This window comes from Crinia signifera, chromosome 4 (genome assembly GCF_055691185.1).
Source record: "Crinia signifera chromosome 4, ASM5569118v1, whole genome shotgun sequence".
NCBI lineage: Eukaryota > Metazoa > Chordata > Amphibia > Anura > Myobatrachidae > Crinia > Crinia signifera.
The window spans coordinates 248,449,684-248,465,357 of NC_139220.1; the positions used below are offsets into that span (position 1 = coordinate 248,449,684).

At 41.9% G+C, this 15,674-nt stretch overlaps 1 protein-coding gene across 12 annotated transcripts in view; it reads right to left on the bottom strand.

Annotated features, from left to right (window-relative positions):
* Window positions 1-15,674, bottom strand: part of AKAP13 (A-kinase anchoring protein 13) — a 200,581-nt gene that overhangs the window by 56,401 nt on the left and 128,506 nt on the right. For 8 of the 12 annotated variants that reach the window (XM_083184218.1, XM_083184216.1, XM_083184222.1 and 5 more), the window contains 5 exons: window positions 12,351-12,484; window positions 5,966-6,324; window positions 4,100-4,153; window positions 2,571-2,633; window positions 1,342-1,537 (listed from right to left, as the gene is read on the bottom strand). In XM_083184218.1, the coding sequence (XP_083040344.1) occupies window positions 1,342-1,537; window positions 2,571-2,633; window positions 4,100-4,153; window positions 5,966-6,324; window positions 12,351-12,484 (806 nt within the window). The remainder of the gene's footprint in view (window positions 1-1,341; window positions 1,538-2,570; window positions 2,634-4,099; window positions 4,154-5,965; window positions 6,325-12,350; window positions 12,485-15,674) is intronic. The other 4 variants (XM_083184223.1, XM_083184219.1, XM_083184220.1 and 1 more) reach the window with 2 other exon arrangements.

Here is a 15,674-nt window from a genome sequence, read left to right on the forward strand (position 1 = left end):
TGTGGTAAAAAAAAAAAAAAAAGCAAGTAAAACATTTTTATGGCAGGAAAAAAAACATTTGTTTCTTCGCATAGTCTCCCTCGGATGTGATACACTTGGGTCTATCGAGTTTCCAATTTGTAAATACCGCCTGAAAATGAAGGTGTCTCAAAGTCTGCAAAATACTAATTGACTGTGGCAATGGTTTCCGAATTCAAAGAAAACAAACAGTCATGCACAAAGCATATGAGCAGTGCTAAAATATAAAACCCACTAAATAGCAAGTGTATGGTAAGAAAGATTTTACTTTTACTGTGTATGACCACATAAAAAAAATATACAACAAATTAATTAAAAGCAACACGTCACAGGATTGGCAATTGGGTGTGGATAGGGGCCCAAGTGGGAATTGGAGTTACAAGGTAAGTGCACTTTACCGGTTCAGATAAATCAGAAATAATTGCAGTAGGCTCCACTTTTCATCCGATGAATATCCTCACTAGTGTTGCGGAGTTGTAGGCTGCCGCTAGAGGAAGTTTTTTGGCTTCCGCTTACATGGACCAGCGTCCTCTCAAGTGGCCGGTTGGATTGTTGGGCCACTAGAGGGGTCCCAGGAGCGGTGACCACCAGAGCTTCCGAGAATTGTAGAAATTTACCCCCCACACATCAAACCACCTACATTGCCAATAATGCCAATAACGTGTCCACAACAATAAAAAAAGGCATTCAGATATGGAGTCAGATGCACTAAGCTTCATCAAGTGGAGAGTGATAAACATTGAGCTAATCAGCTCCTAACTGTGACTTTTCAATCCCAACCTGTAACATGACAGCTAGGAGCAGATTGGCTGTTTATTACGCTCTACTTTTTCACTTTATGAAGCTTGGTGCATCTGGCCCGTGTTCATGAGGTTCAGTTGTTGTTCTGACCAAACAACAAAATGGTGTACTCTAAGTGACTTAAACCATGGAATTATTGATCATGGAATCACCCTAGTGACTATGACATTTATAAAATTTAATGTAGTCTGTAAAGTTTAAAAAAAAACAGTGCCCAAAACTGGAAATTCCAGAGGGTACTGTATAACCCTTGGTTAATGAAAGCAGTAAAAGGGGAAAGGTGAGACAGTTTAAGCTGTTAGTAATTCAAGTACACACTTTACAACAGTGGTATGCAGAAGAGCATCTCTAAATGCACCAAGTTGCGCTACTATTGGCTAAGAAAAGGAAACTATGGGTATAGCGGACACAGTTGAATATTGTAAAAACATTGCCTGGTTTGACTAACCCTGGTTACTGCTTCAATATACAGTACACATGCGCAAATTCATGTACGTTTTTTGGTCTTTACAAAAAATTTACCTCAAGTTTAGACCTGTGCTTCCTCTGATCGGGTTCCTGCTCCTCTTCTGTCAGGGAGATCAAGGACCCGCGGTCCTCTCCTTCATATCTTGATCTTCCAGTTCGATTGCTAGTGTTAGCAGCAGAGGAGTTCTCCCGAGTAGTAGCTGGGTTTTTCTCATTATCCACGTCAGCAGCAAGGCCCTCCAAGCTGTAACTAAACAGAGACCATGCAGGTATGTTAACTGGACAAAAAAAAAAGGTAAGGACTGAAATGTATTAGTGTGACGCTGACATTCACGGAATAATGAGCATGTTAATTATTGATTTGAGGAGATAACCGAAACACAACATTAGTTACGCACACACTATATTAACCGTATATATTATTTTGCCATTTAAAATGTATTATAAAAAATGTTTTTAGTTATTTGTATTGTTGTATCAGTATTGAGCGGATCATTTGGGCACCTGAGTAATAGGAGGATGCTAAAATGTAAGTGCTGTATCTTCCAGAAACGATCCAGAACAGTACCACCTAGTGGCCAAATTATAATAAAAATACAGAGATGGTTACATGGCATTGTCAAGCTTTTATAAAACAGATCTTATTGACAGTGTATGAAAAAATTCAATTCATCCTCATGAGAAGAACTCTGGTGAATTCTTGTGTAACAGATTGGGGTTTTACTGAGAGGTCATCTCAGGGATCCTTTACACAGTGAGTGGTCATCACAGCAGCAAACAAGCAGCAATGGATAATGCCATGTTAGTTGTCTTGGCAGATTGTTTAGTTCAGCCTATTACCCCAAAGCACACAGACGGAAGAAAGCAACATACAAACGAATTGCACCAATTACAAAGATACGACCACTTGGCAAATAATAGTATTACTGCGAGAGGCAACGAATGCCAACATAGGTTATGGTATGCGGTTTATTCATGCACTCAATAGGATTAAAATGCACTTGTTGCCTGCGCACAATTGGATTGAACGATTTTGCCAGCTATATCAATATACTGCACTGCCTATCAAATCACTAAGGCCTAACAGTCTCAGTGATGCCACTACTGTAGTTCTTAGTGAATGGATAGACAGATTCGCAATATTGGTACAGTCATTTAATTGGCTGCCTGTGCTCTGCATAAGAGGGGCACATTAAACATTAGCAAAGCTGCTACATAGAATAGCTTTTGCCCTGAGCATAAAGAAGCAAAAGCAATTCCCTTTCCGCCTCCAAATACTATACCTTCTAGAATTAAAGGCACCACCCATAGAAGTGAATTGTGCATCTGATGGACACCAGCTCATACTGAGAAGAGCAACCGCAAAGAGAGGGGAAAAGGTAATATGTTAATAGATGATGTGATATGGAAACGCAGAAACGGTGTCTTGTGATGGTATTAATAAGGCACTAGACAAAGAAAGAATAAAATGGGGAATGATACCTAAAGTACCAGTTTTACAAACAGGAATCCCCAATATACAGATATGTCCTCATACATCTCTGCTGCAGGCATGGCAAACAGACCCTCTTAGCACACTGTGGGAGGGTATGCAATCTGGAAAATCCAACTGTCGGAACGTCCAGACAGTCGGAATCCAGTTTATATCAGATCAGACAGTAAATCGACAGCTGGAATCCAATGTTCCAGCAGTTGAATGTTAATGGATTGTAGAAAACGGCCGCGGAATTCGACAATCCGTGGCGTTTTCTGACAAAACAGATCAGACTTTAAAAAAAAAGTTTGGATCTGACAGATTTCAATGCTGTCAGTAACGGCAGCAATGAATAGCCGAGTGCCGCTTTTCCCCCTGTTGGGAAATAGCGGCACAGATTGAATACCCCATGTCTTATTGGAATCTTCTAGTGTTGGGGAGTCTGTTTTTTAATTTTGTCGAAAATCATCTTCGTTGCAACACAATGTGATTATGAAGCACAGGAAAACTGTTCTGATTTATTTGTATATCTGTGTGTGACTGTATACAAAGTGCTACAACATACAGATGTGTGCTCATATATCTAACATTAGTAGTCTGCGCACTGTGAGCCGACTGTTCTACTATGCTTATGTGAACAGCTTTATTTTATGAAAAACTTGTCTTATGCGCATCACTATGCACAAAAGATGCACAAGCAGACCTTGCTGATTAAAAGCACTGTAATGTAGCATTTTGTATGCAGATGCAACCATCACACAGAGGATGTAGGTATGCTGCATATCATTTTAATCAGCATGGTCTGCCTGAGAGCTTTTATATGCATAGCAATGTGAATAAGATGCATTCTAAGAACAAAGTCGCACATAAAAGTCACACCATGGCACAACTAGAAGGGCTGTTTAATGCCAAGGAGGCTATATGTATGTGGACACATCTGTAGCAGCCACAGTCTCATGGTGTGTTCTGGTCACATTTCATTGTGATTTTTGGCGTGCGCACACACACAATAAAAGATGCCTGACATCAGTAGAGTGGCAAAGAACCGGTGATCCAGGCTACCAAAAACTGGATCACGTTATTTCAGGGTTTAAATAATTTAGCCATGGAAAATGTTGTGCCTTCTGTCTTCTCTAATGTGGGAAGGTCCTATAAAAGAACCTACTAAGGGATTTTCCGAAATGGAATAAAACAGATATATATGCTGGATGTTTTTTTATGTAATTCACTATGTCATGTGGAACTGCAGACTTACACCAACCTTTGTTAATATGGGAACGTACGGACATGGTTAGTAGAACTGTATAAAGGAAGAGAGGAGGATTGTTATTTTGATACCTTCTTCTATGAGCTGTTGGCTTCCTTATAACATCCCCCAGAACTCGCAATGAACTGAAAATGAATCATTGAGAATGAGATGGATCAGCACTGGTCAGAAGAGAATGAATGAAATAATGCGACAGGAGAGGGTGGGGATGGTGCACAGGAACAAATGCTGGTAACCAGAAAGATGGTGGAAACTAGGACTATTCTAGCGGGTTGCCTCCACTGTACTGCATGTGGGTAAGGACTTTGCAATGCTTGTCTACTGAAATAGTGCTGTACTGTAATTTCTACCAAGCAATCGCTCGTTCCCTGGACATGCTCCAAATTCATAAAGGCAATGCTGAAAACGGTTTAAATCAACTGATGCAGAAGTCATTTGGCCCCATCTGTTATGCATTAGCTGTAATTGCTACGTCCGTGGACTTCATTAGTATCTGAAGCTCATTATGGCTTCTCAGTGTTCTGTACTTTCCATACAAGCAACTGTCATCTTAACTTTATAGAGTCAATCCCACAAAGCAGGGATCACACAACAGAGAGAACAAGTCACCAGAGAAGACGTAATCCTAGAGAGGCCAATAGTTAAATCTCCCTGTGCCAAAATAACAGATTAAATGAATATCCTTACAGTATAAAGACCAAAAAAGGAGACCTTATGCTGAATAATTACGAAGCTGCAAGAATGTTATTTTACAATGATCAATTATAGACTGATATAAGGTTTCACTCTAATTCCTATATCACCCTACACAGATATAATGTATCCGTATCATCCTCCTAATTATAGCACAATCATTTTAATCATTAGAAGAATGATCCATTGTAATTTGTAATTTTTCTAAAGCTTACACTATTTATTCCCTAGATTCTATTATTTGCCACCTATATTACTACAATACACATCAGCACACACATATAGCAGTTGATAAGTACTTTCGGAGAGCTATATTTCTTTTATCTTCTAGTGTGTATGTGGCTTCATTCTAGAGATCTTCAGCTTGCGCTTGAAGCTAATTTATTAGACTCTATTCCATAATTAAGGGTGTGATTCAATTAGATGCCTTCATTTACCTTTGGCTAATTTAATTGCTGTGACTATTCAATTAGAGCTAGCGGCAGCCCAAAGGCTGAAGTTAACAAGGTTTTCTTTTTTTTGAGTCTAAGCAGGTTCAAAAAGAATCCACCTTGAATGCCCTGACCGCATTGTCAGCCAACGTGTAACCCATAAGTCTGTGAACTTATTATGGATTCTAAGGGTTAACGAATGATCGCAGAGTAATGTACCAGATGAGAAAAAGGGTCTGCAATTGAAGTGAATTGCGGCTTATATCAGTTGAGTACTACTTCACTGGGAAGTTGGACTGTCACTTGGTAGGACATTTAAATGTGGGAAAATTAAATGTGCGCCAACATTAGCTCCATTGTTTTTGCAAACTTGGCCTATTAAACATTTTCTGAATATCTCTGTGTGAAGGGAAGTAATTTGCTTAATAGCTGCATATGGGATAATAGTGTGATTTTGCAATAAATCATGGATTATATAATTTCACTATCTCAACAAGAGCAATGGCCAAATGTGAAATAAACCGCAAAAGCAATTTCTATTTGATCTACAGTTAATTATTGTGCCATCGCTGCAAATCTCCCCTGTAATTCAGCTTGTGGTAGATATTTTCCACTGCCTGGACTTTACACGTATTTACAGAAACCACATGGCAATTATTTTCACACTTGTGATGTACAGTATGAAAACAACTTGGGCTAACATTGTTTCTTAGTAAAGACTCTACATCAGGAGTTGCACAGATGTCTGAAGCAGTTGTTCCAGAACTTAAGAAATTAAAATTGAAAGTGATAAAACTTTAAAGCGGAACTCACCTCCTGCGGTTGATTTCAGCATCATTGTTGCTAGGCTTTCCTGGCTCCCAGCTATGTCTCCGGAAAGGAGAAAGAGAGCGGATGGCACTCTTAGACCTAGTGGTGTGTGGAGACACTTCTGTAATATTGTCCATCTCCTCTCCTTCAATCTCGGACACTATAGAGTTCTCGCCTTCCCTCTCCTCAACAGATGCAGTCACCGTGCTGCTGCAACTGCTGTCCAGGCTGTTCCGCTCCCTATGCTTTTTCATGTTATGAGGAATGGAGATGTCACTTCCGTGGGACGAGGTCCTCTCTAGAGAAGTAGTGTCATCTGAACCAGAGCTGGTAGCATCACACAAAGACTGTTCCTCTTCAAGCTGAAAATACACAAGGTGATAACTGAACCATTGAACTTCTTCCAGCATAAAACTATGTTGAAGCAAAAGTAAAACCGAAGAGTATCTATAGAGTTCCTTTGCCAGTTAATGGAAAACATGGTGCAACCTGTTGTGCTAGAGTACATCAACAATACTACAGGCATAATAACACAGTTTCTAACCCTAGTGGAAGCATTGAGGCACCAACACAGAACTAATCTTCTGAGGCAGGCAAGATGCTTAACTACTGAGCTTATTAAAAGAACAAAGAGGGTGGCAGTGTGGGAATAGAAACGTTACTTTCACACATTTAAAAAAGTCTAATTATTGAAATGCACTGTAAGAATACGATTCAAGAAATTCTTGTGCCATGGTCGAAGAGATCATTCCTAATACGTACACATATACACATTCTGTATGTATGTTCCTAGATGCAGTGGCCGCTTTATAATGTACAACCTTCTAGTATTTGCAGAAAAGCCTGATTGCTTAACAGCAGGAATGAACAAGGTTCTGGAAATGTTCTTCAGAGAATCTAGACCATGGTAACATAAGAGCATGATATACTTATAGCGGATTCACATTTATCAGCTGCTCCATTATGCCATCAAATTCCTGGTCTGCAACGATACACAGATAGAATCTGGCCTTTAAATGATGCTCAACTGATTCCGGAATTGACACATGCCCTCAAACTCATTTATTTATCCAAGTCTATCACTGCCTTATTATGACTCTCCAGTGCCCAACTTTGCATCCCTCTCCATTTAAAACCCACAGCGCAAATCATCCGCACCCTTCAGGGTAATAGTATTCTTAGACATACTGTAGCTGCACGAAACATTACTGTCTGTATCTTAATGCTTGAATAAACACTTTGATGTTGGTTTTACCACAGAGTGGCGTGTTCACTTTTGACTAAGACTATATTTTATATACATAATGCTAAACCTACTCCTCACCTCTATGAGGGAATTTAAGTATTGTGCATGCTGCCAGCCACTAGATGGTGCCCAACGGTACAATTCAAGAGTTGCTCCTTCGGGGCGTGCACAGCAGAGTCAGTACTGGCTGCTATGCACACCCCAAAGGACAACACTTGAATTGTCCTGTTGGGCACCATCTAGTGGCTGGCAGCATGCACAATACTTAAATTACAGTTATGTTGTTCCGTCATTTTGATGGTCAGGTAAGAAACACACACACACACACACACACACACACACACACACACATATATACACATAGATGGTGATTCTTACTCATTCGATCCCTGGCGAATTTGCAACGGGGATCGATGTTTTTGTTCTGTGCATAATAGCTTACGCGCATGTGCAGGTTCCCAACACATGTGCATAATCCTTGCATTGTGGACGAGCCAATCGCAGGGATCGAGGCTGGCCAGGAGCATGCGGCAGCCGAGATGGGTGTCACCTATGGGAACGCCCAACATTTCATGGACGTCCCCATGAAACCACTGGGCGTTCCCATGGCAATGGGGGTGCAGCTGAGGTCACAGGAAGTCAGCCACCCACCCTGTCTACATCCCTCCACTGACTTATTTGCGAGCCCAGGATAACACATTCGATGGTCGGCGACAATCAATTGATTTCTCCTGCAACGGCGGCATACGAGGGGATGTGTCTTCAATACACATCCCCTCACATGGTTGCGAGGGGACTCAGCGGCAAGGGGGGCAGATGTTCGGTAGGACAGGGTCTCTGGCATTCCGTAAGCTGCGATGTTCACAGCTTACCAATTCAACCAGAACCAGGCCCATAATACACTGGGAGTGTTCTAGATTTACACATGAATATATCTCACTTGTAAACATTTCATCTTTACGGGCACATGGTGGCAGCGATGCAGCAACGACGTATGCATCCATAGGTGGATTTGGGGGGTGGGGGGTGGGGGGGGGGGTTGCGGGACATCAAATCAATTGACCATCCTTATTTTGTAAAATGTTTACTTTAATTTATTCAAGTGCAGCAACACTGTGTGCACAGATGCGGGCCCATGCTGGGGAGGGGACATCCAAGCCAGCAGCACTGGAGTCAGTGACATGCAGCCGATGGGCAAATGGTATTAGTTTCCTCAGCATACAATATACTGTAACATTAACTGGTGCTCCCCCCTCCCCTATACTTCTGCAAACTGTGCTTCTGCACCTGAATAAATTGTTGCTCTATATAGGTATTTCTGGATGGTTTGCAAAGGCAAACTCTTTCTTTAATGGACAAATCCATGTGCACTGCAGGTGGGGCTAATGTAACATGCAGAGAGAGAGAGAGAGAGTTAGATTTGTGCGAGTTATTTTGTTTCTGTGCACAGTAAATAATGTCTGTTTTATTTTTACACTGCAAATTTAGATTTCAGTCTGAACACACCCCACCCAAATGTAACGTTCTCTGCACACTTTACAGTACATCAGACCAACCTGCAGTGCACATGGTTTTGTCCATTGCATCACCCCATAGAGCAAAATATGGATGGCAACTCCTTTATATAAATGTGGTAGGAAACATAGATTGTAAACTCCACTGGGGCAGGTACCGATGCGAATGACAAGTATTCTCTGTAAAGATCTGCAGAAAACAACTGGTAATAATTTGATTCAGGGTGCTAGAATGAACACTATGTACTTTGACAAACTTGCCGCGACCACGCAGAGTCTTAGTGAGCGTCATGCAGCGGTGCTGTACTTTTCCTTGGTGAGAACATCTGACTACACACTTACTAATCTGTTCTGCTCTGCTCCATAATCCTCCTCTGTGGAAGGAGAAGACAGGAAAAGCCTGCACACGGAGCAGCAGACATGCCAGTGATGTCATCCTGCACTCATCCTACTGTGAAACACTGCTGCAATCTGTGTCTACAATGGACAGACTCCTCCACAGGAAACAGACTACATACTGTCACAGCAACACTAGGCTCTTACAAATAAACACATTAAAGCAAGATCCCCCCACCCAAAGAAGGAAAAAAAAAATCAATTGAGGCTACACAAAAGACTAAACAGAAAGAAAGAAGAAAGCTGTGCTGTTGTCATTGTTGGGAAGTTTATAAAAGTTACAATTCTATCCAGCAAGTCTAGAAACACATTACACTGGTATACAGATCCTGTGATCAGCATTCGCTATGCTCTCTTGATGATCGTACTTCTCAGCTTACAAAGGTTTTCTTCCAATACCATCAAATGGTCCCAGATGTGCTGAATAAATGAAATAGTCCAGATCGTACATGGAAGAACATGACAGGGGCTGCCCACTAGCCCAGTCACCTACTCACAGCGTAGGCAGCGCCGCGGGCCTCAGCAATGTTACTAGTTAATTGAAAGCTAAGTAATAGCAGATTTTGTCTACACTGTAAAAAGGCAAAGCTCTTAATTGTTTTCTTATTAACTAATCTCTTGAGTGTAGGGTGCAGGGAGAGCCGGCTGGCAGTGCGGGTGTGTAGGGTACGTACAACTGACGAACAGGGGAAAAAATGCCTCAACTATTTTTCCTATAAACAATACTGCTGGTTTTCTTGGCCAGAGACTTCCCCAAACCCCTGTCTGCTGGAAAATTCTCCCTATTTCCTATTAACAGTGCAATGCATGTATTCAGCCACGAATAAACTCAGGATCTAGTTACTTCAAAAGAACAGTACAGCAACTGGGAACAGTCAGAGTAGCATAGTGCGTAAATAGAGGGCGTTTACAGGGGCCAGAGAAAGTTAGGCTGCGTGATGTCAAATTAGGGAGTGGATGACTGAGGTCCACTACAGGCCCTTAGAATTAGTATACAAGGGAAGGCAAGGCTGTCTGGCCATTTACAGATAATGACCTCACCATGTCAAGGCTGTGCTCTTCTACTATTCAATGCAAAAACTTTTTTTTTATTTTATTAATACATTCTCCCATTGATGTAAATTGGGTTCATTACTACCGCTCTCCTGGTGGCATCACATCCATAATTATAATTATTTCCCATACATTTTAACCCTTTATCTATCAAAGACTAGAGCCCCAATACTCGGTGTCCTAGATATTCTGCAGCAGACTACTGCCCTACACAAAGAAAAGACATTTTGCAAAATAATTGCATAAAAGGGGGATAATTGAAACCGCCAGCTCATCACCAACAACTATGTATACAAACTCCATGCCAATGATAAATAAAAAAAGGTCAAATGGGACAGTTGGTGTTGTGGACCCCACCCAGTAGGACAGAATCAGCCACTAGATCAGTATTGGGAATCGTCCGACCCAAAAAAATCATTTGGTCTAGCCCTACTAAGGCAACTGCGGATGGGACTCGAAATTCAGCAGACCAATTATTAATGAAAAATATCACTAAATTTAGCAGAGTGCAGAAATAATGCGCTATAGTTCCACTGCCTACTTATATTTACTGTACACTGCTAAGCTGCTAGCTGAAGATAGCACGCAGCTCCACTCAGGCATTGTTTCTTCCCATCGGAAGCGAGCTCGGCTAGCCAGGCGAGACAGGGACTGATGACCGACTTTGCAGGTGTGTGTCCAAAATGATGGAGGGTGTGAAAGGAGTGGGTAAAGTGTTAATAAATAAAGCTAGCTGGGTGAGCATTCCCTGCAACTGCATGTGTGTATGTGTGTATATGTGTGTGTGTGTGTGTGTGTGTGTGTGGGGGGGGTAAAGGAGTATGGGTACTTATGTATTAGCTGGGCGCACGGCACGCTACGCTGACAATGTAGCTTTGGTTACGCTGTCAGCGTAGTCTTTGCCGTGTGCCCGGCTAATACTTACGGGGCGGGCGGGCGGCCGGAGGGGGGAGATGCTGGCCGCCCTGTTATTACTTACGGCGGGCAGGGACATTGTGGATGGTAAGTATAATGCACACCACACACACCCCCACTAACACAATCATATCCCCACTATCCACGTCATACCCCCAGTGTCCACGTGGGCATGGAGTCAATTATATAAAGTGTGGCAAGCGCAGTGAGCCACGTGGATCTGCGTCCCCGTGCAGGGCTCACTGCGCTTCGGGCTCGGTGGCTCGCCACACTTTAGAAAATTGACTCCATGCCCACGTGGACACTGCGGGTAGGACATGGATAGTGGGGATATGATCCTTTATGTATTAGCACAGTTCCAGTTACGTTAGTCCAATTTGCCCTTGGCAGAAGAAAAGTTCCCCACCACTACACTAGATGGTGCCAGACAGAGAAATTCAAGTGTTGCTCTGTTCAGGCGAGTACAGCTGCTAATACAGATATTATTATTCTATTGCTCCACCATTTTGAATGGCTAGATCTATAGAATTAAAGGTGGCCATACACCTACAGATTTATCTTCAGATCTGGCTGGTTGGATCAAAACATGGTTATGGATGAGAGCAAATGACAATGTCAGAAAACTGACAAACTGCCATTCAGAAATTACCAGATTTTTGTTCCGACCAGCCAGATCTGAAGATAAATCTGTAGGTGTATGGCCAGCTTTACAGTACTAAATAGATGCCACATAACATCTGTACGGTTTCCCTTAGTAACAACTCTACTTGCCCTTTTTAGGAGGTTTGATATGTACATGCACACACAGACATTCTAGGGTTAATTTTGTTGGGAGCCAATTCACCTACCAGTTTATTTTTGGAATGTGGGAGGAAACTGCAGAGTTAGGGCCATGGTGGGAATGGAACCCATGACCTCAGTGCTGTGAGGCAGTAATGCTAACCATTATACTGCCCGTGCTGCCCCAGATTGTGATGCTCTCGAATAAAATCAGAAGACTGATCATTAGCAGAAATAAATAAGTCTGTGTCTGCAGCAAAAAGTACAAATAAGTGCAGCAACTACACCGGACCTTCGCTGATCTCATTGTTTTATACACAGGAAATCTATTTTCATGTTTTGACTCACCCTGACTCATAAGACCATGATTATTTGCTGCTTCCTGATGGAGGAGATAGGAATGGTAGAGAACCCAGTACTACAGTACTTCAAATGCACCATCACCGTGACCAATATTTCTTAAGCAAAATTCTCCATTCCTCACCTTTGTGAACACCATTTCATCCAGTACTTCTGGGGGCATGTAACACAAGTCTGTGTCGCCAGCCAGTTCCCTCTTCAGTGTTTGTGGAGATGAGTGTTGAGTGTCCAGTGCATTCTCCAGAAACTGCTCACACCCTAATATATCACACGGGGGAAAAAATGCATTTTAATTATTTTATATATAATGTTTCTTGCTAACTTTTAAAAAGGACTAATATTCCTTTCTGCAGTGTCTTGAGACATGCAGCCAGCTGCAGGCACATTAACAGATGGATGGAGAGAGTGCACACATCCCTAGTAACCGGCAGAAAAGTTGGCTGTAAATAATCTGTTAGCCGACACTCCCATGGAAATTTCACAAGGAACCTCCACAACCGTCATCAGAATAATGAGGCGTACAGTAAATGGCTGCAGTCACAGAGGGCAGGAAGAGGCCTCTGTGAAAATAATTAGCACATAACAATGGCTTTACCAGAACAGCGATTTGCACTGTACAACAGAGGGGAAAGGGACTGTTAGACATTTAGCAATCAGGAGTACCACTCCGATCTTACAGATCAGATTAAGAAAACACATTATCTTTGGCTGCTGTCAAACATTAGATTAATAGATTATTGTAATATATAAAGTACCCTAACATTGTCTTTGATTAGTTAACCACTCCTACTGTTTAATGTAGGGTACACACCAGAACGATCATGATCAGATCGTGCGCTCCAACAGATCGTGCGACCATTGTATGACTGTCTCACAATCTGCTCACGATCATGATCGTTCTGTACCCAGTTGAAGGGACAAATCCTGACTGCAGCAGGTAGGATCTGCAAAACGACCAGCGGGGGTGCGCATCAGATCAGATTGGATCCAAAACATGCCCAATTTACATACAATTGGTCAAGATTGTATCTAAATTGGGGGAATTGAGGCCAAATTGTTCTGGGGTGTACCCAGCATAAGTTTTATAAACTTGACAAAGGCCATAGAAATCCTCCAATTTATTGAGTCTTCTGTTCAACTTTACATCACTACACTGGTGTCAGTCTCCACTCCATGCAGTCCCTTACAAAGAATAAAGCCATTGGAGATTTCTAACTGTACCGCTATCTAAAATCCAGATACATTTTCATTTTACCTGTCATAAAATGCATAAGAATCCCTTTATCCTGGCTATACAGACATTGTGGTCAGCAGCATATGTGGTGCATTAGCTGCACCCACAGCTACCGGTTGCAGACCACATCCTCTTATACTAAAACAGTATGGTTAGGCCTAGTTGGAGTAAGGACCTCTGATGTCACGGAGGAGGAGAAAAGTCAGAACATGGGAGCCCAAATGGACCTTTTCGGACTTGCTCCACTCACCACACTTCAGGCACTGTTACTTAAGGCAATAGGTGGTTGTGTGGTTAGTGACCGTGCCCAGTCACCGGCCTTGCTCCTTCCCCTGGGCGTGAAAGGTTCTTTCTCAAACTGGGATCTAGCATGTACCCTACCAGCGGGCTACGTCCCACTCACCAACACCTACAAACAAGCCAGTCTGTTAAGCAATACTGGCCACCTTACAAGAGTAATTTTGACACTAGCATACATATAAGCATGTATAGTCAATTATAAGCTTAAAACAGAATGTTCAATGTCAAATCAGTAACTACAATTAACAATAATTTTACATTATAATTAGTACAATTCAGATGAATAAGCATTCTAAACATTATTCTTAATACGGATATTTCTTATTTATTTTATTACCAGTTAATTATATAGTGCACATATATTCCGTAGCGCATTACTTTTTTTTTTTATTAGCGTATATAATCATGGAGATTCTTCATCTTACTCAATAAGAACCTAATTGGAACAGATAAGCTGCAGCACACAAAATCTGAAATATAGAGCCAATATAACCAACGTGGGTGCCTGACCTCTGGCCCTATGAGTACAGACACATTATGGACATATTTTATATATTTACTTTACATACAGTCATTGGCAAGTATACAATGCCCGGGGCGAGCGGTGACAGCGAGCAGGGCTGCCTGTTCGCTGTTACTACTTGCCCCCACTGTAGTCAACTGACCCCCCTCGCTCCATTTTGGGAGCGAGGGGGAATCTGCATATTTTGCTGCAGAAGCAGCGAAACCCGCGGTGAAACGCAGCCGATTTGCTGCATTAGCCCTGGGATTCGCTGTAGGTGAGAATCCTCGCCATCACAGATTCCCCCGGAACATTGCATAGAGTACAACTAACGATAAGCGATAGAAAAAAAATAAAAAATACTATGCAAGTGCAGCATTCTAGATTAAGGATACAATCAATTACAGAACAGTGAAGAGGCAAAGTAGTAAAAATAAAGAAACCCAGGGACTATTTGTATCCTCAATTACCATCTAGCCCTGGGTGATAGTAATTATTTCAGAAAAAGCTTTAAAAAAAATCTGACTCTGAGCATCTCTTCCATCATTATCAAGATACATCAAAAAGCATATACCTTATGATACATGCTGGCAATAGCATAGTGTAGTGTAGTGTTCATTCTAGCACCCGCCATCTTTGAAAACCCATGCAGTTCCTCTTCCCTGCCTGGCGTGTCGCTGTCTGCTGTGGTGTTTCTAGCAAAGGTCTGGTTTGCATATCCGTGCAAATCACAGACCACACTGTGATAGAAGCACTACGGTACTCTTTACTTAGAACGGCGCCCACGATTTTGATCGTGGGCATCGTTAGTAAAAAAGAGAGTACCAGCACTACAGCAGACAGCGACACCCCAGGCAGGGAAGAGGAACTGCATGGGTTTTCAAAGATGGCGGGTGCGAGAATGAACACTATAGTGCTATCACACACACAAGACATTTTGGGGAAAATTTACGAAGATGTGAATTCTACTTCACATGTGATGTTGCTATGGGCAACCAATCAGAATATACTTCTTATTTATTTAGCACCCTCTAAAACAGGCTTGTCCAAACTATGGCCAACCAGCTGTTGTGAAACTACAAGTCCCATTATGCCTTGCCACAGTTTTTCTATTAGGGAATGCTAACACTATGGCAAGGGATGCTGGGATGTGTAGTTTCACAACATTTGGAGGGCCATAAGAGAGTAGACAGGATCTGATTGGTTGCCCATAGCAACATCACATGTGAAGTAGAATACACATCTTAGTAAATGTCCCCCTTTGTGTGTATGGAACATATTTTACCAATGATCAAAAGCTTTTTACGTTACCTATACTGTCAAACATCGACCAGATGTATGTTGACATTTTGGCTGTCAACCTTGACAGTGTATGTCAGCCATCTGGATACTGATTTAATTGTATACTTGCC